Below are 24,445 nucleotides of genomic sequence, written 5' to 3'. Positions count from 1 at the left end.
CTTTTGGGATGAAGATAACAAGTGTGGAATTAATACGGTTATGATTGATATTGCCCTTCATAAGATCAACTAACCCATTGACGTCTTCCGCAATATTTCCCTAGAATGACAGGTAAAAAATGCCTTGGAAGCCATCAGGATCGGGGGCCTTTAATCCCCCTATTTAAAGTGTGCATCATTGACCTCCTCCGTAAAGACGGGGGCGATGAGGGAAGAGTTCATATCAGCAGTCAACTTAGGCTGGATACAATCTAAAACCGTTCCCCACTCCCTATGGCCCGTCGACGTGAACATATAGACAAAGTGTTTGTCAATAGTTTCCTTCACTCTCCTAGGACATTTAATACACTTCTCATTTTCCTCTTTAATTTTGAGCATTTTATTCCTCATTCGCCTCTGCAAGGTGGATTGATGGAAGAAGTTAGTGTGTTGCATCTCCCTCTTGAAGCCATTTCACTCTCGATCTTTGTTGCCAAAAGCTTTCCTCCTGCCTCTACAACGTATCCACCACCAGTGATAGATCCTCAATCTGCTTTTTATCCTTTCCCCAGTCTTCTTACAATTTCCCAAGGTGTGTCAACTTTTCCTCAATCTGCCGCCCCCTGAGCTTGAATTTTTTCCTGCTCTAACCGATTAATTTTGAACGACAATCATTCACTCTTTTGTTTTATCTATCCATGTTATCTCCCAAGTAGTGCATTTCCCAGCAATTCCTCACAATTTCTTTGCATTTAATCTCTTTGGACAAGTAAGCTTTAAACATGAATGGTCTTTTACCCTTTCCACAACTAGGCTCACCTTAGACTATAATCGAGCTATGGTTCGAACACAATACAGTACCATGAGTAACAATGGTATTGGGCCACAAATCCAACCACTCCTTATTTACTAAGTTACAATCCAATCGAGCCTCAACAACTTAACCGTTGTGATGTCTCCTCCAACTAAATTTGGGGCTGTTAAACTCCAGATCCATTAATTCCATAATGTTCATGAATTCCCCCAGGTATTTATACATGTTGTGTCGGACCTTCGCTCATCCCGACTTTTCCCAATCCCACAGAAAATTGTTGAAATCACCTCCGCAAATCCAAGGGGTGGTAGATGGGTAGAAGTCATTGATCATACCTTGCCAGAAAGCTGCACTCTATGCTCTGTAGAAGGTGCCATAAACCCCCGTTAGTCGGAAAGCATGCTGTGATTCCATAACTATACATTAGGCATCAATGAAATATTTTGATGAATCCACCATGTCCACCTCAACTGATTCATCCCACCATAAACTCAAACATCCAGTCGTCCCAATTGGAGCAACATTGTAGCCAGCCGAGTAACTGATCGGTCTTCTCTAACACCATTAGTTCTATGATCTTTCATCTTTGTTTCTGATAGAAAGATCATAGAGGGCCTATACTTCCTTATTAGCCTATGAAGGGCCTAAACTACCGTGTCCGACCCAAGACCACAATAGTTCCAAAACAGGGTTATCATAATGACCGTACAGCTGTTGAAGGCCATCTGCCACCGCCTTGGGAAGAACTTCCCTCTTTCGTAATGCTCATTGCCTTCTTCTCCTCTTCTGTTATTGCCTCCATATAATCCCACATGTCTTGGTACTCCACTGGGATCTCCTGCAACTCCTCCTCCGCATAGATTGCTCGTTCCATCATCAAGCATCTTTTCCTTACACTCATTTTCCTTAATTTTTCCGCCGCTTTCATTTTCCTTTCAATGATATTTTCAGATCCCTCTATTTGTTTGCTTTTTATTTTTTATTTTTTTATTTTTTTGCGGGGATTGAGTAAATGCTAAGTCCATCTCACAGGCATTCGCCCCTCTTTTGGAGTTACTGCCTCACAAATCCCCACAAGGTTGGGGTTGCATTCTTGCTGTGCTCTCTGATTTCCACTATATGCCATTGGTATATGGGATGAAATCTTCAAATGACTCACCTTGCTTATCACTTCCTTTCCCCTTGAGGCTTGCAAGAGCTGTAAATGGTCTCCCATCTAAGACACCCCCAATGGTTAAGAGTTAATCTCATATAGGATCTCCTCAATCCAGATCGTCAGGATTCGGGCTTGCCTTCTATATAGGTCCATAGTGTGAGTGTTTGGGAAGCCCAATGGCCCATAATCCACTATCATCTGGTGGTTTATTTAAGAGTTGCTTTCATTCAAACCCATTGGGCGGGGTTGAACGATGTACCTTCCATTCGTCTCTCTATTATGTGCCATCTTTTCTGACTTGTCTTCCTTCCACTTGTCTCTATTGTGGGAGAAGGCATAGTCGAGCTTTCAGTTTATATCCCCTCTCCCCAGCCCTATTCTCGTCTTGCCTCTGGGCGAATGACTTTACTCCACTTCTTCGAACTCTTGCCCGCCTAGGATCACTCGAACTGCGAGCTAAGAATCATTGAGTTTCTGTCGTCTGTCGAATTGGCATCATTCTGGTCCAATCTCCATACCCTGCAGCACCCCTTTTCGTGGGTTCAAAAGAGCACTCATTATTCGAGTGCCCAATTCTACCGCATCGGTAACAGAAATTTTGGAGTCTTTCATAGCGGAACTCAATCCAAGTATCATCGTTATTATCTCTTGGTAGCCAGCAACCAGTGATTAGAGGATTTAGCGTGTTCACTAATACTTTAACTCCAAGGAAGCCCCATGTAGTAGACAGGTTTTCAAGATCCAGGAATTCCCTAATTTTCCTTACAAGTTACTTGACATTTACTTCCGAGCATAGGTATAGCGGAACCCCATGTATCTGGACCCAGAAAAGAACAAGCTCCAACTGTATTTCCTCCAAAGCGAGTTCTGGTGACCATCTTTGAACAGAGAAATTTTGCCTCATGACTAAGGCACTTGATTAAGGATTTTTGTTGCCGTACTTTCATCATGCACAATAACGATAAACGTATTCTCCCGAACCCATTTAATTTCTATGTCCCCCATTTTCTTCCACGTAGTGCGGAGAATATTTCTAACCCCCCATTTGTTGAGATTTCTGTTGACCAGAGCCTTCCTCACTAGTTTGACCCCATTTTCCATAATTGCCAACTCTATGGATCTTTCAAAACGAACCACAAGTTCCTCAACCTCTGGATTCGCAATCAATCCCTAACTTTGCTGACTTGGATGGATTGTTTGCATGAGTACATATGACAAGTAAACGGTTTGCTTGCTTTGATACTTGTTGTACGAATAACCCTTGATTTTCCTTTTCGCCTCACAGAGTGGTGAATCTTTTTGTAAAAACAGTAGGACCACAAGAGGAAAAAATGATTGTAAGTACTTGTTCATTGGAGGTTTAAAACATTTATTCTCTACTCTGTTAGGTACTCTGGTAGTTGGGCTTTCCTTAATTGCCATGAATACCTTGGGTGGTTGGGGGTAAGTGCTCATTCGAAGTAGGTTGGGGTATTTATTTTGATTCCTTATGTCATATCCTTCCGATCTGACCTTCTCGAGATATGCTGTGTTCCTGGTACTTCCCTCTGGAGTTATAAGGTTCAGTGGACCCCTCCCCTTATCTCTGCAGTCCAGACCCACAACGCGTAGATCCAGATTCAAAGATTAGGGTTTTAAGGGTGAGGTTGATTGGGTACTACTAGATGCAAACCTAATTGGACAGCGAAGGGATTGGAAAGGGGAAATTGACAGGTGGGATTGAATATGAATTTCGGTGGGATAGGTTGGTTGGGCATAATAAAGGTTGGACGAAGGGGATTAAGGAAGTGAAAATAGACTCTCACGAGGGAGAGAGAATGGAATGGGTTGGTTGGGATTAATAAAGGTTTGAAGGGATTTGGTGAGGGGATTAAGGGAATGATTATAAAACAGACTCTCATGGGGGAAAGAAAAACACTCATTATGGAGGGCTCTCACGGGGTAGAGAAAGCCTGATACAACCTTTGTGCCAAACTTATACTGGTCTTATTCGATTCTTTTTTTGAACAAACGATAAAAGATGAGGTGGACTTAGCCTCATGATGGGTTTGTAATAATGTAGTTGAAATTCATCTTTGACAATAGTCGAACCTGAGAACTCTCACTTATAAATAAAGAAGAATACCACTAGATCGTAGTATTAAGTGATATTTTAATTGTCACGTACACCCTCTATTTAGATAAGATAAGTAAATTTAAAATTTGGATGAAGTTTACAATTGTTAAAATGACTTAGCATAATTAACTTATCTAGATTTATAATCATACAAATTAAGAAATTCTTTAGGGATTAAAACTTTGATTTTAGAGCTAACAATTCCCCTACCTTAATAGGATTTTATCAGTTCTTAGAATATGACTAACTCATCATTTTGATGTCTCACCTTTCAAATCAATTGAAGTCGTTCTTGAAATTTACCTCTGCAAATCAATTTAATCATTGGCATTCAATTCCATTAATTTTTTTTATGTTAAACAAATTATGGATTGTCAATAAAACCTTAAGGCGCAAGTGGCTCTTTATTATAGTAGTGAAAAGAAGTTGAGCCTTGCATGACGGCGTAGGATCGAACCCCATCAGTGGCTAATCTAACATCTAATCTAACAAACCATTCAGTACTACGGTCTAGTGATATTCCTCTTCACTTAGAAGTGAGAGGTTTTAAGTTCGAATCTCGTCGATAATGAATTCGATACCAAATTAGGTTGCCTACTGTGTAGCGTAGCCAAACTCCCCATCCCCCTAGTGTAAAAATATCGATGTACTAAAAAAAAAAAAAATCTAATCTAACAAAATCTATCTTTTGACAGGAAAAAAAAAAAAAAAAAAAAAAAAAAAGTTGAAAACCTTAAGGCAGAACATAAGTTCATAAATATTACAGCCTTAAGGCCGACCATCCGAAACCGAAGGGTGAAAATCATGAAAACATACCAATCGTTTTTTTATTTAGAAGAGTTGCGCTGTCTGAATAGTGGATGCATATTCGGGCATAAACCAAAAAAGGGTGGAAGGCTATTACGAACTCACCGATCACAAAATTCGAACTTTAAGACTCTCATCTACAAGTGGAAAAAAATATCATTAAACCGGAGTACTAGATCAAAAAACTTTACACGTTATACTTTTACTATTAATAATTTAATGTCAAATTGCTAGTATCAATTTTAGCACTCAATTTTAAACTGATCATGGCATAGGTTGTAAGTAGTTTCCAAATGGAAAATGATAAAACACTCCTTTTAGCTTCTCACAAATCTCTTTTAAATCATGTGCATTGATTCTATTTGATTTCTCCAATCCGATGGCTAGATAGGGTATGTGAAAATCACCTCCATTTCCAAACACGAGAGGTTTCCATAGGCTAGGGAAGAAGTCCAGGAGGGAAGGAAACATAACTTACATGCAAAAGAACACTGATTTCCTCCCAATTAATCAACTGAAACAGCATGAGAACGAAAAGGCGAAAACAACCTAGTATTGCTATAGTAGATACAACAAAAATTGGGGAGAACTGATACACATATCACATTAAATGGATTCCTGGATACATAAGTTTTTTACAATGTGACAGTTTTCATGAGACTACTCTGAAACCGAAAACAACCAAAGAAGAGCCGCGTACTATTTCTCATTTGAAAGTCGATAGCCTTGGAAGCTTGTCTCTCAAATAGTACAACCTTGCCCTCCTGACCTTCCTGTGACTCAGTACCTTTAGCTCCTTAATGTTTGGTGAGTATCTGAAATAACAAGCAACAAAAATAAAAAACATATCATATAAAATATATTCTTCACGGAAGATATGATTATAACGCTCGAATTATTTCAAAACTCGAGGGAAGGCTTTAAGGGGAGAAATTACCAGTAAGCAATCTAACACTCATTCGAGCCTAAGCATCATCATCATGAAGTCAAAACTGAATTCTAGCATATTCTACTAAAGTAAGGGGTTTTTCTTCTCTCGCATATATTATCAAGTACAAAAAGTCGAAAGAAAAAAGAGAAAAAGAAAGCCATTTGGGGGTGTTTGGGATGAGAGAATCCAATAATACAATTAGCATAAACGTTTTTCCCTCCAAGCATTACAACCTCCTAGGTTATGCATGTTTCTGAAAAGCTTTGATCACCAATGCACCCAACTACAAAGACGGATCAAGTTGTTTAATTTCGAGGAAAGGAAACGTATGATTGTAATACATTAGACTCTAGAAAATCTTTTAATAAATAAACATCAGCGACAATAAGTATCCCAGCTAGATTTCTACATGTTAGCTTCTTCAGAGTCATGTCATCAGAATCCAGGGAATCATGTCTTCAGATTCAGCATAAAAATCAAGCACAAAATGCAGAACACAAAAGAAAACTTACAGCGGGAACACAATCTCAACCCCTATGCCAGCAATAATCCTCCGAATGCGAACAGTTGTGTGAATACCAGCATTTTGTCTGGAAATGACAATGCCTTTATAGATAGACAACCTTCTCTTATTTTCAGGAACTTCCTGTAAGTCATACACATAAAAAGAATCACAACAGGTTCAATGTTGTATGGTATAAATCTGAAGAAAGAAAGCAGAACCACTGTTACCAGTTTAATTTGCACAACATCTCCAGTCCTAATGTCCGGAACTGGCCTTTCCTGCTCTGCCGCCTCAACTGCCCTTTTATTTAATATCTAACCAAACAGAAGAATTCCGGTCAACATTAATCTCACTTACCATACGGTTGAAGGGCAAAAAAAACAAATGACTAATAAATTAAGAAAGGTTTACAGTAACAAGGAGGTTAGTGTTTCAGCTTTCCTCAAAAAACCGTGTTTAAATATACATTCCAGCCGAAAATACCGTGTTTAAATCTACATTCCAGGCAATCCCCTTTATTTAATTACGCATTTTCTGCTGAGATCAGAACTCAACACAACCTTGATGTCATTTTCATTTCTACATTACTTCACCAAACATAATTTCGGTTTCGGTTTCGGTTTCAAAATTATGTTCAGTTCTTCATACTTATTATTTGCACTTTTCACATCAACCAAGCAAGGCGGCAAAATAGAGAAAAGGGAACAAATTACCCCCATTATATCTCCGAGCTTAACCCGAGACTTTCTCGGCGGCTTTGGGTCTTCGGGTTCAGACTCCAGCACTGCTTGTGCTTCTGCTTCAGATTCTACCACGGCCACAGAGGCCTCCCCGCTTCCAGCTGCTTCGTTCTCTTGGGCATTATCGGTGGCTCCGGTTTCACCTTCAGAGCTCGGCTCGGCTCTCACAACAAAGTTCCGTTTCGACATTGCAGAAACAATGGGACTGAAAACGGACCCAATTGAACTCGATGAAACCCTAGAGAGCGAAACCCGAGAGCAATTGGAAGAGCGGCGACAGAGGGCAGCTGAAAACCCGAGCTTTACTGGCGGGAATTGGTTAGGGTTTCGTGGAATTGTTAGCAGAGCCTGCAAAACCATAAATTCATCAATTTCTCTCCAAATTATTGCTACAATTCACACATACGCACGTACAGACAGTCAAAGAGAGTACCTGTGGAAGAATTTTGGAGCCCATGATTCAGGAATTAGGGTTTGTGGTAATGAGGAAAGGGGGAGAGAGAGAAAGAGTTAGAGAGTAGAGGTCATGGGAGTGAGTGGGATGGACTGGTATAACTATGGAGTCTACTACGCAGAGGAAAGTAGAAGAGGAGGACAAAGGTGGCCTTATCTGTTCTATCTATTCATCACGTGCGTTGCACGTACGACAATCAAGTTTTTTTTTATTTTTTAATTTTTTTATAATAAGAATTGTAATTGACGCTCCAATTTATTTATTTATTTATTTTTGAACAAACGATATTATCTACAGTAAGAGGAGAGATGAATTTAGCCTCACAATGGGCTAGCAATAATATGGTTTAAATTCACCTTTGGTAAAAATCGAATCTAAAATCTCTCACTTACAAGTGAAAGAAATATACTACTAGACCGTAGTACAAAATGACATCAATTAATTATTTTAATAAGCTACAAATTTTATTGCCAGTGAGCCTATAACTAAATAAAAGGTATGAGAGATTACCATATTGTCCTCAAGCTTATTTCTTTTAGAATTTTGTAAGGCCCCTTAGAGCCCCGAGTTGACTTTGAGAGTTTAGGGGGCGTTTGTTTGCCCTCACTAAAGTGTATTGGACTGGACAGGACTAAGGGTTAGTCCAGTCCCATGTTTGTTCCCGACAGGGACTAAGTTTAATGAGACTAAGTCTCACTTGCCTAGACTAAATCAAGGACTAGCTGGTCTTAGTGAGACCCCTCGAAGACCATGGGACTAACTAAGATTGTCCCCTCTCTCCCCCTCTCTCCTCCTCGCCCTGCTCCTCGACCACTCACCATCGAAAACCATTGGACTATCACAACCAATTTTCATATAAAATACCAAATTGAAGATGGGAGTGAGGGGATTATGATTCTACCTGAATCAAGGCCAAAAGGTGGTTCGAGGTGGTCAAAAAATGGCCTGGAAGTCTCGGCCAATTTGGGTTTTTTTTTAATCCATGACAAATTTGAGCATGCAAAGCTCGGATATGAGACTAGAGATGGGGAAGAGTTTGTTAGTGGTGCAAACCTCATCTAATCCAACGAGGTTTAATCGGAAAACTCGTCGAGAAACTTGCAACTCATAAAAAAAAAGGAGCCGTGAGGGTTCCATTCGACTAGCGCAGAGCTAGAGAGATAGAGAAAGGGAGAAGAGAGAGATACAGACTGAAATCGAGAAGGAGGGAGGAGAGAGAGGCTGGAATCGAGTGGTTTAATCTGGGGAGGAAAAGATTGGAATGGAAAAGGGAGAAAAAAGGGAGAAAAAAAGGGACAGAATGGGACGGTAAGGGAGGAATAGAGGGATAAAAAAATAGGATGAAAATAAAATATTAATAATTATGGATTAAATAACATAATATTAGAGTTTGTTAATTATCCTGCTTGTTAGTCCAACACTGCACCAAACGCTTCACTAAGTTAGTCCAACTTAGTCTAGTCTAAGCCAGTCCAACTTAGTCCCTGAAGCTAGTCTAATCCGAGATAGTCCGGTGTAACAATGCACCCAGGGTTTTAGAAGGCACGTCGAGGTTTGTGGTTAATCATTTTAGGTTTATGGTATTGGAATGTTCTTGAGATAAGTTTAGGGCTTATGCTATAGGTTTCAAATTTTGGGAGGAGCTCAAATTTTTGAAAGGCTTATTATAATTTATACCTAAATAATTGAAAGGGGCATTTAGATTTGGGTCTAAAAATCAACGTGGTTATTAGGTTAAGTCCAATATTAGCTGTTCTCCACCTTTATTTTTTTTACAATTATTTTAAACCTAAAGATAGAAAAACATAGTATACCTATAAAAAAAGATACATTAATTTTTTTATAGAATCGATTATAAAAAAGAATTTGTCATATACGTAGATAAATAAAATTAGATTGATTATAAAAATTAAAAATAAAATCTATGAATGAGGTTTAGAGCAAAAAAAAAAAAAGAACAAAAAAAGTATAATTAAAGAGATAATTAGGAAGAAATTTAATTTTTATTATAATTTTTATCATTAAAAAGATAATTATTGGTTATAAAATAATATTAAACTTAAGATACTAAATTTATCTATCTATATATATAAAGTGAGAAGGACAAAATGCTGAAACATTCCGAAATGCCAAGAATGTTCTCACTTCACACACAAAGCTAACGTATAATTACTCATAGAAATAGGGTCAAAACGATAATATCACAACATTAATAAATTATCTACAAAAAGCGGAATGCTCCGCATATGTGCCTATCTTAACCATGGACATTCTGGACTACCGGATGAAAACATCCACGCTTTAAAATTCATTGTCAACCCTTAGATTGATCTTCTTATAACTACTACATTGCACTCTAATATTTTCACCATATAAAAACACAAAAATAATATTAAAAAAAAAAATAAAAGAAAACCACTCCAGATGGAACAGAAACTCTCCACACTTCCACTCAGAACAGCAGTTGCAGCAGTTGCCAATACTAGAGAAGGAACCGCCATTTACCGCACGTTCTAAAGACCTCAAATCATCACTTAACCCCCACAATATATACAAAAAGTAAACAAACTCACTTTCGTTTTCTGCACAGACTCATCTCATCCGAGTGGTTTTTAGAAGTTTCTTCTGAATTTCATCAGATCTCTCCCGTCGGTTAGACTCATCTTACATTGATACGACTTACTCTTTCTCCAAAATGAATTTCAGTTTCGTTGGATTCTATTTAGTTGCCAAGAATCATCTCACACTGGTAAAAATTATATACTGGTTTTTGGTTTAATATTTTTTGAATCTTATCTTGCAGCCTGTAGTTTTACCAGATCATTCTATTGTGCATATCCCAACAACCCAACCACAACCAATCTTTTCTTTTCGTTTTCTATGTAGATTTCGGCTCTCTGAGTATTTTCGTAGTTTCCAATGGCTTGAAGCTCTTCAAGGTTCATCAAGTGTGTGACTCTGGGAGATGAGGTTGTGGGGAAGGCCTGTATGCTTATTTGCTACACCAGCAACGAGTTTCCCACTGTATGTTCTTCTTTTCTGCCAAAAAGAATTTGACTAGTTTGTGTGACTTTTGGGTTTTTTGGATTACTTTATGTGGTTATGTATCTGGGTTGAGTTGTTTCTTCACACACTCCATTGAGTCTTTTTTCTTTTTAGTTTCTTGGCTATGTGCTTCTAGTTCTGGAATTGGGTCTCTTTATATTTTGTAAATCTATAAACTAATATTTACCAATTTGGCTGTGTGCTTCTAATTTTGGTATAGGTCTTTTTATTTTCTTGGCTTTTAAGTTTTTAGTTTATTTGTTATATTCTCGAAGGCTACTAATTTATGAGTTTGGTTGTGATTAGTTTTCCAAATGGCAAGAAATGACATTCTGGAAGTGCAGAGGATGCTTGAGATTGAACGGACGCGAGTCTGCATACGATACAACAACATGGGATGAACATAGACTGTCGGCACATGATCTGCGTCAGGAATGTGATGAAATACATGGGACAACTGGTTGGACTGATGTGATTCGGAGCAAATAAAATGGGGAAGAGTGTGAGTGCATTGGCTTCGTTCGAGCAGGTGGTGGATCATCTGTTCATATGGTTGTGCGAATAGGAGAGTTGACGCAGTTAGAGGAGTGAGTGAGTACATAATTATGGGTGTGCCAATTCGGGTTAGGTATAGAATGTTCAACATTAGAGGGTGGATTTTATGGTCCTGGAGCTCATTCATTATTCATGCTATTGCAGTATGGGCTAGGCTATACAGTTCCAATTGCTTGAGTTGAAGAAATAATGATGAAATTATGATTTTGTAGAACATCTCATTTCTGTTTTCTGGTAATTTGAATTTTTTTTTTTTTTACATTCTTTTCTTGGGCAGTTTAAGGATTTGCCTGATAACCAGTTCGTTTTTCTATTTTTAGTTCACATTTTTTATGTTTTTTTAAACGAACAGTAGGGTTGGTTTGAAGTTTGATTTCTTTCTAACCAAAAATTTGTTTATTACTAGCCCTTGGTGATAGGATACGACCACTTCTTCGACGTTGTCGTCGAATAAGGTCTGAGGTGACCATGGTGTGCAGATTACCAGACTCTGTCACAATGATGAGTGGGATTAAGGGCTGGTTTGGTATTGCTGTACTTTGAAAAAAAGCTGCTTCTGCTGTGCTGTGAGAATAAGCAGCTGTGAAATAAAGCAGCAGAGTGTTTGGTAAACTTTTTTGTAAAAGTGCTTTTGAAAAAAAAAAAGCAGTATTAGAGTGTTTGGTAAACTTTTATGTAAAACAGATGTGAAAAAAAGCCGGTTTTTCAAATCTGGGTTTTGCAGCTTCTTGTTTTTGGCTTTTTTTCATTCAAAACTGTGAAAAAAAGATGAAGCTGAGTGTTTACCAAACACAAAAACAACTCCCAGTTTTTTTTGATAGCAACTTTTTTCAGAATCACCTCAGTACCAAACCAGGTCTAAGACAAGAGAGCGTCAAGTATAACAAGAACCTAGGCATTGTACTCTGTATACCAATTATAATTAGGGATTTAATTACCACGGATTGGCACGTTAGTTTTTAATAGCAAATGTTTAAGAGTTTTATTCATATTTGTGCGGAAGAATACTGTTAGATAGACTAATTTTTAAATTAAATATGCAAATTATTTGATATGTCACTAATAGAAAATAAGTACGTTAATCAATGTTTAGTTAATATTCCAATTGTCAACAACCACGTCCAATATTTGTCTAAGTTCCAATAAGAAATAAGCATGTGAGCGAGTACGCATGCGTGTCATATAAGAATATGTGTGCCATCACGTAGCGTTCATGTTCACTAGCCTCTCCACTGGGGCTCACGCACATGTGAGAGGCATTTTTTAATCAGGGGCGCTGCGCACCACTTAAAATATGTTGTGTTAGTTATTTTTATATAAGTCGTTCTCCTAGGCATAATAATGAGATCCTATTCATTTTCAGTAATCACTTAAGAAATATAAGAATATCTAAAGCAACACATCTTTGGGGGCGCGCAGCGTCCGTGATACAAAAATGCCTCTCGCATGCTTGTAAGCTCGTGGTGAGAGACTAGTTTTGATAAACTAAATTATAAGTAGATACTATCGTTTGTTAAAAAAAAAACTTATATCATGTTTATCCTAATTAAAAATGATTTGAGCGGTTTAAGATTTATCCCAACTATTGGAGATAGTTTAGAGTTTAAATAAATTGGAAAATTAATGAAAATAGTTTGAAAACTTTGAGTTTTAACCATAAGGATAAAATAAAAGATAAAGTAAATAGTATAAAGATTGAATTTTTAACATAAAAATATGATTTTTCGTTAAAATGAAGATAATGAAAGTTTTTTTTGTTAAAGTTCCGTTTATAAATTTGTTTGCAGTTTTGTACACATGCGTGATTCATGTTTCACAAAACCCAACAGAAACCGCCACGCGTTTCTCGCAGCCGAGCAAATACAAACACTCCATCATCCACTGTGTCACCAATCGTCACAGTCTCACACTATGGAAAGAAAACGTGGCGCCCAAGCACAGCAAAACCAGTTCCATTCCATTACTCATATCCCGCCACTTGTCCTCCCTCTGCCTCCCCGCCCTCTACGCTTTCCCTCTCATCCTCTCAGGGATGCAAGCCTGAATCTTTGGCCTCTTAAGGCCTCAGTTCTTCGTCAATTCAACAAGCTCATCCTACTCTCTCTCCCTCTCTAAAACTTTTGCTCTGATATTTTGACACATGAAACCTGCAATTTTGCGTTCTGGGTAGTTTTTGAACATGAAAAATGAATGCCATATGAAGGTCTTGTGAAGAATTTTGGGTTGTTTTGATTTTGGTTTTGGTTTTTTGTGGGATTGTTAAAATGTCTCAGAATTCTGATACAATGAGAGGAATCCCACCTGGGATTTTGCTGATTCGAAGCATTAGAGGCAAAGACTGGAGTCTTTCTACATATAAATATGTGATTTTGCTTGTTACTTTCATAGCTTATACATGTTACCATGCATCTAGAAAACCCAGTAGTATAGTTAAAAGTGTTTTGTATCCTGACCCCAATAAAGGCAATGGCTTGGACCCCTTGTTTGGCAAAGTCTTTGTCAAGAGAGAGTTTGAGGGCAATGAGAATTATAGGTTGGACAAGGGTTGGGCCCCCTTCAATGGAACCGATGGGACGTCGAAATTGGGGGAGATTGATCTTGCATTTCTTGCATGTTACTCTTTGGGAATGTATGTTGCTGGGCATTTGGGAGATACAGTGGACCTCCGGTTGTTCTTGACGACCGGGATGATTGGGAGTGGCATTTTTGTTGCCCTGTTTGGGATGGGATACTTTTGGAATATCCATGTGTTTGGTTACTATCTTGGGATGCAAATGATTGCCGGGTTGTTCCAGGCAACAGGTTGGCCTTCGGTTGTTGCCGTGATTGGTAATTGGTTTGGAAAGGGTAAAAGGGGTTTGATAATGGGCATATGGAATGCGCATACTTCGGTTGGGAATATAAGTGGTTCACTTCTTGCTGCTAGTGTTCTGGATTATGGGTGGGGTTGGTGCTTTATTGTTCCAGGTGCTTTTATAGCAGTTGGAGGCCTAATCGTTTTCTTCTTGTTGGCTGCTTATCCTGAAGATATTGGATTTTCTTTCCCACCAAATTCAGCTCCTAATTTGGAGGCAACGGCCGACGACGAAGAAGCTAATATAAAAAAAGGATTCATTGTCGAGGGTGAAACAAAAACTGTTCGCCGAATTGGGTCTGTGAGTAGGACTAGTATTGGACTTATTCAAGCTTGTACAATACCAGGAGTTATACCTTTTGCGTTGTGCCTCTTCTTCTCAAAGCTTGTGGCCTACACATTTCTGTACTGGCTACCATTTTATCTAAGTCAGACAGGTAACATAACATTCATGGTTTTATATGTAATCTGAATTGACTGATATGACGTAACAATTATAAGATTTGGGAATGCCATCTGCATTTTCAGATATCTTCTGCCTTTTTATTTTTATTATTTTAATCTGGAACAAGAAGATTATAAACGTTGCAGTATCCATGGGTTGTTATTTATAATTTTATAGTCAAGAACATGTTGGCAGAAGATTGGTGCTTGGGGTCTAGGGCCTCTCTGTTATACTACAAGTGCACAATAAACTTCCTTATGAGTTGATAGAGTTAATGTTACTTATGTCTCCATCTTTCTAATCTATGCAGTTGCGTGTGTTAATTTTCTTATCTAATTGCCTAAAATGGCATAGAATGTTTTTCAGGACTTGGGTTTTGAAGCCTCCAATTGCCATTCTCCACCTTTTTGTTGTTCTGAAAGGTGCAGACAAGGCTGCACTTATATGCCTCTTTCCGTCTGTATTTCTTTGCCTTTCCATGTGTAGGATGGAGCTGCAAGTGAGGGAGGGTATTTGTCTGACAAATTTCTCATGTTTCTTGTGATTTTTGTTTCATACAAGTTCCGAGAGAGAGAGAGAGAGAGAGAGAGAGTGGCCAATCTATTTTCTCTGTAAACATCCTGTAGATGGTAATAGGTTTTTGAGGGAAATTTTTACCAATTCCTTTATATGATTTCCAGATGATTTGCAAAGAATAAACATGTACTCTAATAAGGAGTCCTAGTAGCCTGCAAAAGTTTATCTTCGTGAGGTTCACCTGGTTTCCAACATTATTTGAGTACTAGTAACAACAGAGGAAACATGTCTTTTGATGAGGCTGCTAATGTGGATACTGGTCTCATGCGTACCTAGTTATTTATGCTGATCCTATGCATGAGTGCGTCTGTTCTTTTGTCGATGGTAATGTCTATTAGAACCTTATCCGCACGCACTGTTCTTACTTGTTAGTAAGCGTTGTTATTTTACATTGCCGTTGGTAATTGATCACTCTTTGTTGTCTAATGTTATATCACATTGCAACAATGTTCATGAACTGGCGAAGTGACAGCAGAGTCATATTTATTTATTTATTTTTTTTTTTGAGGTATTTATTTTAAATTGTGTTCATGCATCTGATATTTTGTTCCTCATCTTGTTCCCTCTTATGCTTTTTCAGAAATAGGAGGAGAGTATGTTTCTGTGAAATCTGCTGGAAATCTCTCCACTTTGTTCGATGTGGGAGGCATAGTTGGTGGAATCCTTGCTGGCTACATATCTGATAAACTTAATGCTCGAGCTACCACAGCAGCAGGCTTCATGGCTTTTGCAATTCCGGCAATGCTTTTATATCGGAAATATGGCAGCATTTCACACAATGCCAACATTGCACTTATGATGGTTGCTGGCTTGTTTATTAATGGGCCCTATGCACTTATCACCACTGCAGTTTCTGCAGACCTTGGTACGCACAGCTCCCTTAGAGGGGATTCTCGAGCATTGGCAACAGTTACCGCCATAATTGATGGTACAGGATCAGTTGGTGCAGCTTTTGGCCCTCTTCTTACTGGTTTCCTTTCAACAAAGGGATGGGATGCAGTATTTGTGATGTTAATGATTTGTGCTCTTATTGCAACGCTTCTTTTATCACGTTTGGTTATAGCTGAAATTTCTGAGAAGATGTGCAAACCAGTACCTGTATCCAGTGAGCAAAGTTTTGGAGGTAATTCTTACTTTTTTGCATTGTTCCCTTAATATTTGCTTAAAAGGAACTTCCTGCATTTCTTCCTTTCCTCAGCCAATACTGACAATATAGAATGACTGGATGGTCTGCGTAATCAATTCCATCCATGTTGTGAAAAAGGCCAGATCATGATTGATTGAAGGAAAATAAACCCTTTGACTCTAGATAATCTCCAACTAACCTCCGCAAGAATTAGTCATATTTAAAGATGAGTTTCCATTCCATGATCGAACCATCCTGGTCAGTGGAACCGTCATCTTAGTAGTATATAAAGTTATGCTTAACACACCCGGAAGAGTTATCTTAATATTTGGGAAATATGAATACAAAACGTTTCCTAAATTAATGTAGCACAATACTTTAAGTTATTTGTAGAGAGGCCTAAATTGTATATAAAGTTATGCTTAACACACCCTCTCATGCATGCCTTGATTCAGGTGATCATAGACGTCAAAAATTCGTTCTTGGGTAACTAGAATTCTTATGTGCAGTCCTTGCCAAAGTGACCATTACATTTTCATTCCATACTGTACTTACTGGTATTATTTCCTTCTGCAGCTCCTGCATCACAGCCACTTCTAAGTGATCAATGATGATACTAAAGTACAGCCTCAAGAAGCTTCATCGTATGCTGGAAATCGTGAAAAACAATCTTCGTTACATTGGTAAGTTCAAGCTCAGCATGTAAGTCGCATTTTGTGGTCTTCAAAAGCAATTTTCTTTTGGACATTCTACAAAACGAAGCCAAAGCATCAGTATAGTCAAAACTGAATGCCTTCAGAAGTAGCTTTTTAGCAGTCATTTTAGGGTTCATTGACCGTAATATAAGCAAACTAATAAACGATATTAAGATTTTCCCTACTCTGGATAATCGCTCTCCCAAGTAGGTCTGTTGTCATTGAGGGACCGGGTGAATTGTGTTTACGGCTATTGGTTAAGATATAATTCTTTCTTTCTCGACTTCTTTTTCGTGTGACAATTTTGATTTACTGTCTCGATCCAACTAGGTGGCACTGATGCTGTTTAGCTTTCTGTCAAGATTCAAAACATTTCTGTTTGTAAGTTTACAACTTTGGTTTAATACCAATCGACATTTGCCCGAATCGTAGTTTCATTTCTTTGGTTCCATATTCGTTGATAATGTAGCTCTGTAGAGCTGCTGGGGAGAAGTTAGTGTAGAAAATTTTGTTGAGAGTGTTACATTTGCAGGAGTTGGAAATAAAATGGAGCTATTAATAATGTTTGTATTTTGTAGTTTTTATGTTTCAGTGAAAGGGTATGATTGCATGCTGTAAAGTATGTCACATTGTTTTATATGATTTTTTTGTAGAATAATTGTGATTAACAAATGAATCAATTCAGTTGACAAGCTGGATGTAACCAAAAAATTACAGGGTTGAAGGGAGTAAAAGAAAAGGGAATATGATACCCACATTTTTTTTCTCACCCGTGTTTAATTTGTCTGTCGTTTTTGTTTGATACGGCCAAAATGAAAAGAGGTATGTAGGAGGAGAAAAACGATGCGTGATTATCATTTCTCATAGAAAACCAGCGATATGAAGATTTTTCGAAAAGAAATATCGCACTTACAACAAGAGTTCGATTCTACATTGATTGAATAAAAAAGGAAAAATAGACGAGGGTTACTTCTAGAATCTCAATGTTACGAGGAAAATGTCGTTGAATAAATTTGGAAAGTGTAAAACGTGATTTACATACACAAAAACCCTTCAAAAAGAGATCCCCATTTTAAATATATTTTTACAATGATTCGAAAAACCTGTTTTTAGTTCTCCATCAATATATCGCATTTGTAAAAGGTCAACTTGTCACATCCCGGTCTGGGCGGGACCACTTCCCAGGCCCGCTCCACCATCATAGCACGATATTGTCCGTTTTGGGCCCCGACCACGCCCTCACGGTTTTGTTTTTGGGAACTCACGAGCAACTTCCCAATGGGTCACCCATCATGGGATTGCTCAAGCCCCCTTCTTGCTTAACTTCGGAGTTCCTACAGAACCCGAAGCCAGTGAGCTCCCAAAAGGCCTCGTGCTAGGTAGGGATGGGAATATACATTTAAGGATCACTCCCCTGGGCGATGTGGGATGTCACAATCCACCCCCCTTAGGGGCCCGACGTCCTCGTCAGCACACACGCGACCAGGGTTAGGCTCTGATACCAAATTGTCACATCCCGGCCTGGGCGGGATCACTTCCCAGGCCCGCTCCACCACCATAGCACGATATTGTCCGCTTTGGGCCCTGACCACGCCCTCACGGTTTTGTTTTTGGGAACTCACGAGCAACTTCCCAATGGGTCATCCATCATGGGATTGCTCAAGCCCCCTTCTCGCTTAACTTCGGAGTTCCTACAGAACCCGAAGCCAGTGAGCTCCCAAAAGGCCTCGTGCTAGGTAGGGATGGGAATATACATTTAAGGATCACTCCCCTGGGCGATGTGGGATGTCACACAACTCATTATGAAACCTTTAACCAATTCAATTCTCATGTTGGAATTTTAATGTTTTTTCGAGTGCTATGTTTGTTAATTTCTTTAAATACAATTATATGTCTTAATCATTTCTGATTCTGACTAATATTTTTGCTAATATTTTACAAAAATAATACGAAGTGAAACTTAAAAAATAGATTACTCGAATTGTTTGTAATACGTCGAGACTCGAGAGGGCTCCATAATTAGCCTCCAGTCATCAACTATACGCACTAACTCTCAATAAATAAAGATTTTCGATTAGTCGCATGAACGTCCAATTAGGCAAAGTGCACCATTGTAGTAGAAGCTTTGGGCAAATCTGAAAACTGACGTCAAAAAAACCACATTGGAATAAATCCTCCTTGTAGGAAATAAAATTTCTGTTTTAAAATTCCATATAAAACCCTTTCATCATAGCAGTCATAACATTGAAAACACTTTAATTGGCAATTCTTAATCTACCCTAATCTTTTCATTTATAAGTATAAGGTCTTGATTTTCATTTTTCTGGGTGACGAATTTGATACCAATTTATTATAGCTGGCTTATGGTGTGATTTAACACAAATTTCTCACTTGGTGTAAATATATCCTATAAAAAATATTCACATCAGGTTCTTAAATGCAACAAAATCACACAAGTAATCCTTCACTCACTGCAATACTTAATTAATAATGTAGAGATGGGTGCATCACCATAATCATATATTAGTGCTTAATTTCTTTGGCCAGTAATATGTGTTTTCCCCCTTCTTCATGAATATGGTCTGTAGTCATAGTCTGTGGTCCCAAGTTCTAACACTGGTAATGAAACAAATGCTACAAGCCCTCCATTTTGCTCAAAATTATGGGCAGCACAAAAGTTCTTGACATCAAAATATACATATATCTTTGGTTTTGAAATTTTTTTTATGCTTGAGTGAGGTGTTTTCAAGTACCGAGGGATTAAGGTCAAGTTTTTAGGAAATTGATCACAAAATGTTAGACAGTAATGATTACAAAAGCCCTCCATGACCATTATTGAGAGGGATATGCCAATCCCTACTCTTTTTTATTTATTTATTTATTTATTTTTAATTTAATTTAATTTAATTTAATTTTTTTTTGTCAAACAAAGTTACTTCCATTGAATAAAAATAGTACAAGGAGAAGAGAGATCCAAAGGCATCCCACAATCTAAATACAAACAAAACAACAGGAAAAAAAAGAAAGAAAAACAATAAAAAGGTCCAAAAAGAGCAGCTAAACAACACCATACAAAGTAAAAAGCTCAAGAAAAAGGTGAGCTGCAACTCAAATGAGGGGAGAGTAAGGAAAAATATACCAGAAAGTAGTAAAAACAGGCGAAGATAAGGGGTATGAAGCCCAAATTTGAGACAAGCTTAGAGGATAAGTGGCGATGAAAGCCAAGGCAGAGGCATGAAACCCAAAACTGAGACAAGCTTAGAGGGTGATTGAGACTAAGGTCAAAGAAAACTGAGATAACACTTAGAAGAGAACCAAAATAAAGAAGAAGAAGAAGAGAAGGAAGAAAGAAGGAGAAGAAAAGGGCGTTGCCACCGGCACCTAATCCAAAGGCTAGGGTCGGCAGCTTCTGCTTGTTCCTTTGTTTGTGTTTTCAACGAGAGAGAGGTGTTTTTTCTTCGTAGTCGTACTTAAAAGGGGTCATTTACAAATCCCTATTGCATGTTTTTATAATGATCATGAAGTGCATTTTTTAATTCATCCTATCAATTTTTTGTTATCCATTCTTTGGATCCTTTCTGGATTCTCTTTGTGGGGATCTGGAGGATCAATTAATCGTGTCTGTTTATCGTACATTGTGTGGTTAGTTTTCGTTAGGTACTATTTATATTTAATTTTAAATAAAAAATTTTAAATAATTTTTGACCACATGATTACGAAGAACGAACACAATTAATTAATCCTTCGGATCCCCTAAAAGAGGATTCGGCTAGGATCCTAATCCCCATTACTCACCACCTTGTTCTTAATTCCTCAAAACTTAGCAATCCCTTGAAACAGCAACAATAACATGTACAATCTTTTGTGATTCCTGTCGGAATTTAGGTGTGCCCTAATACAAATCTAAAAAGAGGATGTCTTTTATGGGGGCCTAGTAGCCAGGGGTTTTGGCTTCACATTCACAAATAAATAAATAGATTTGTTAAGCATTATCGTCTGATCACAATTAAGCATTCTAGTATCAAGGATTTCCTTCACGTAAATATTTAGTATCATCATCGTGTATTTGGTTTTCATAATTTTCTTACACAATTTATTGTAAGATCGCTCACGGGTCGTTTGATAACCAATTTGTTTTAGTTTTCAATTTGAAAACTAAAGATAATTACCAAACATGTTTTCAGTTTTCGAATGAAATAAAAATTAAAACTAAAAGCTAACAACAAAATAGCTATCAAATGACTGTTTAAAAAATTCATAATCATCTACGATAAGCCATGAATTTTGAGGTCATAAGCTAGATGTGGTCATAAACCTTCCATTTAAAAAATGACGGTTCCTCATGACCAAAAAAAGCAAAATTATTTGAAAGCTCCAACTCAGACATAACCATCAATCGCTATCATGCATGCTGGAGATACAGAAAATCATTGATATTTAAATAATTTGGACAATAAGCATACGTATAAATGTGTGTGACAAAAACCTCCAACTCATTATTCTACATTTTCTTATCATTTAAGCTAATTCCAAACACAATTCGAAGAGGGTTTTAACATTGTATGCTTATTGTGAATTAAGAAAATGTTAGTTACATAATTAAAATATGCCTTTTTTTCCGTCAAAACTAACAAAAATTACCTCATCTATCAAAAATGGCCATTAATCTTTATAAACATTTTTTTTATTGGTGAAAATCTTTTCTACTTTACTTGTGAATTCTGCTTTTGCTTTTTCGCTAATCTACAAAAACAATAAAACCTCTTGGTAATACCACACACTGACTGTAAAAGATAAACCTAAATTTCATTGTTTTTATAGTGTTTGTACCATACTTGACCAATCCTCAAATTACCAAGCACCAGTCAACTTCATACCTTCAATGACCTATTGAGGGATTCATACTGAGGCACCCCTGCCGAAGCACAAGAGTTTCCTTCCAATCAGGAGGCCAATCATAGTACGATACATGTCAACATCATAATAAAGCTCATAGAGTCCCACATCGACCGCGGAGCAAAGTTGGAGACTCTCTTCAACTATAAAGAAGACCATTCTCCTACAATTAAGCCTGAATGTTATTATTGTACTTGAACTAGTCATTAGAACCTACTAATAATGATTATGCTTAGACTTATGTATTTGTGTAACCCTTTACTATAAATGAGAACTCCTCTACTCCGTGTACGTAGCCAAACTTAGGATGAACCACGTACATCTTGTGTGTGCTTCCCTATCTCTATCCTTTTACATATTATCCTCACTAGGTGATAGGAGTAATCGAGCGAAGATCACAAACTTAACACTTTAGGTTGTTCCAAAGTCTAAATGATTTTGTGCATCAACATTTGGCGCCGTCTGTGGGAAACGAAACTTATTCCTACTCTCACTAGCTTTGTCAAGTTGATTTCCATTGTTCGTACACTCTTATTTGACCAGGCATCCCTCTCCAACATGGGGAGCGAAGGAAGCCACATCACACAAAACGACACTTCCCTCCTGCCTAGTGTGAGGCAGTGAAGGAAGAAATGAAAGAAGTTTACTCTTCAAGCTAAAGTCGAAGAGCTGGAGGCTTTGAATAACAAGATAGCAATGAAGAATGAGATCCTCCAAGAGCAGTATGAGAAGTTCTTCGAGATGCTCCACAAGGCTAGGCATACTCAATCACACGAGCCCATTGTCCATATGGACGTCAACCATCACCTGGGTGCCCCCCAACACGGGGGTCACCGGTCTTCAACATGGATATTCCTAATAAGGAGTAAGCTACTCATCAATGTGTTGATCAACGTGAGATTTCTCTCAACCCAACTGCTTCGACACGAAGCAGGAGAAGTAGAGGGAGGTACCTTCTTGCAGAGGAAGTGGAAAGATTAAAGGCTATTTATCGCAACTGTCGAGACTTCCTGAGGCAGCATCAAGAAAACTCCATCCACATAAGCTCAAAGATTAATGACCCAAAGGTTTTTGAAAGATTCGGTCCTCTACCACGGCCCATGCTAACTACCAATCCAGGGAATGAACGACAAGTCCTGGAAAACATGAGGATGTTGGGGAGACTTGAAGGGCTACCAACAAGCACGCCCTAGAATCTAGTACGGTGAATCCAAGGAAAGACCATTTGCCCTTGATCAAACTTCCCTACTTCTAAGAGGTGATGGAAACTTACGAAGGAAGGCTGCAGTAGTACATGACTCCACTCAGGACCCTTTTGTCTTGCAACTCCTTGAGGAAGTAAACTAGTTGAAGGCTGAACGTCAGGCCGAGATACCTGACTGGAATCAACCAATGCCTGAGCCCCTTACAAGAAGGATCCTTAACACACTTCTCCAAGCAAAGACAAAACAAAAGCTTGGCTTACAATCATATACTGGGAGGGAAGATCCAATTGAGCATATCCACGTCTTCAAATCTACCATGGCATACCGAAGGCACAATGATGAGGAACGATGTCTCATATTCCCCTCAACTCTCTCTCGTGGAGCTCTCAATTGGTATTATCGTCTTCAACCTAATACTGTGGATTCTTTTGCTGAACAAAGAAGACTCTTCATGGCTCAACACATCTTCCAAGTCGATCACTTACACTTCGTTGATGAGTTATACACCATTCATTAGAAATCATACGAGTCATTGCGTGAATATTCCGGCCGCTTCAACCACGAATACTCTCGTTAAGCTGAGGCAGATGATAAAATAGCACTCAAGGCCTCCTCGGTAGGCATGCGTGAATGTTTCTTCAAGTACATGATCAATTTGACACTTGGAAAACTTACTTTGAAGTGACGATGCAAGCTTACAATCATGCATTTGCTGAGGCAAAGACATACCAAGGGAACCCTCCTATGGTTAACCCTTATCAACAAGTGGGCAGTGGAAGTCAAGTTCTACCAAGTGAGGATGATTTGGCTATTCAGACACCGATTACATCATTTCCTGCCTCATTAAGCTACTCGCTAAGTTACCAAACGTATTCGTCTCTTGGTAAGAGGAAGGATTTTTATTCTTGGCAAGCTCATTACAACAAGAGGGATAAATGTTTGTATAAAAACAACCAATGAAGAACGTACCTTCAACTATTATGACACTCTTTCAAAGTGGGGGGACTAGATGTTGAAGGAAATGCTACTATAAGAAGGCATACACATTACAAATGTTTTGACCCTCAACCGTTTGAGATCTTTTGTAACACAAGCTATATGGCAAATATTTTAATGAAAAGGGAATTCAGACAACTTCTTTTGAGTCTTTTACATTCCTAGCACTGAAACACTTGGTCTACAATGACCTACCTTTATACTCTAACTCAAAGCTTCAACATGCGTACTTTGACACAAAGGAAGTGAAACTAAGTTTACAACCAACATGGTTCACATATCCAAAGCATGGATTCCTTCATGCATAAGCATCATTCATGTCAATCAACATAAACATCATACATTTCAACACATTCATACATAAGCCAACCGAGCTTCGAGGGATGTTAACATACTTTGTGTCATTCGGCACTTGCTACAATGTGCCTCGACACTTTGCTCTTATTCTTACCATCAACTAAATGATGAAGGAACTCACCTTCGTATCACCTACCAAGTGAAGAAGGCTATAACCCTTACTTTAATATCCTTCGGCAACTTGCCACTCTTG

General features: G+C 38.2%; 2 protein-coding genes, 1 long non-coding RNA gene and 1 pseudogene across 3 annotated transcripts; 2 read left to right on the top strand and 2 right to left on the bottom strand.

The window, feature by feature from the left end:
* Positions 1-2,412: 2,412 nt before the first annotated feature.
* Positions 2,413-3,371, bottom strand: LOC148696421 (uncharacterized; annotated as a pseudogene).
* Positions 3,372-5,451: 2,080 nt separating this feature from the next.
* Positions 5,452-7,624, bottom strand: LOC137710373 (large ribosomal subunit protein bL19cy). The gene is made up of 5 exons (XM_068449331.2): positions 7,482-7,624; positions 7,022-7,396; positions 6,536-6,622; positions 6,316-6,449; positions 5,452-5,687 (listed from the first exon to the last, which is right to left on the bottom strand). Exons 1-5 carry the CDS (start codon positions 7,503-7,505, stop codon positions 5,579-5,581), a joined length of 729 nt encoding a protein of 242 aa, XP_068305432.2. The 5' UTR covers positions 7,506-7,624; the 3' UTR covers positions 5,452-5,578.
* A 2,334-nt stretch (positions 7,625-9,958) lies between these two features.
* Positions 9,959-11,316, top strand: LOC148696420 (uncharacterized). Its single transcript, XR_015963825.1, has 2 exons — positions 9,959-10,251; positions 10,389-11,316. It is a non-coding gene; the product is annotated as an uncharacterized LOC148696420 (long non-coding RNA).
* A 1,754-nt stretch (positions 11,317-13,070) lies between these two features.
* On the top strand, positions 13,071-17,360 carry G3PP4 (Major facilitator superfamily protein). The gene is made up of 3 exons (XM_068448784.2): positions 13,071-14,393; positions 15,558-16,100; positions 16,680-17,360. Exons 1-3 carry the CDS (start codon positions 13,367-13,369, stop codon positions 16,712-16,714), a joined length of 1,605 nt encoding a protein of 534 aa, XP_068304885.2. The 5' UTR covers positions 13,071-13,366; the 3' UTR covers positions 16,715-17,360.
* Positions 17,361-24,445: the final 7,085 nt, after the last annotated feature.

The sequence above is a fragment of the Pyrus communis genome, chromosome 6 (genome assembly GCF_041283825.1).
Source record: "Pyrus communis isolate YQ-2024b chromosome 6, ASM4128382v1, whole genome shotgun sequence".
Classification (NCBI taxonomy): domain Eukaryota; kingdom Viridiplantae; phylum Streptophyta; class Magnoliopsida; order Rosales; family Rosaceae; genus Pyrus; species Pyrus communis.
The sequence above is the reverse complement of the archived record's forward strand: the minus strand, read 5'-3'. Positions and strand labels throughout refer to the sequence as shown.

Bases quoted from the DNA above. Each gene is read 5' to 3' on its own strand.
- LOC137710373 (XM_068449331.2), bottom strand. From the start codon at position 7,505: ATGGGCTCCAAAATTCTTCCACAG. The intron at 6,623-7,021 runs GTAATTTGTTCC...CTGTTTGGTTAG, and splicing joins AGCTCGGAGATATAATGGGG to ATATTAAATAAAAGGGCAGT. The intron at 5,688-6,315 runs GTAAGTTTTCTT...TTGTTATTTCAG, and splicing joins GTTGAGATTGTGTTCCCGCT to ATACTCACCAAACATTAAGG.
- G3PP4 (XM_068448784.2), top strand. From the start codon at position 13,367: ATGTCTCAGAATTCTGATACAATGAGAGGAATCCCACCTGGGATTTTG. The intron at 14,394-15,557 runs GTAACATAACAT...ATGCTTTTTCAG, and splicing joins ATTTTATCTAAGTCAGACAG to AAATAGGAGGAGAGTATGTT. The intron at 16,101-16,679 runs GTAATTCTTACT...TTCCTTCTGCAG, and splicing joins CAGTGAGCAAAGTTTTGGAG to CTCCTGCATCACAGCCACTT.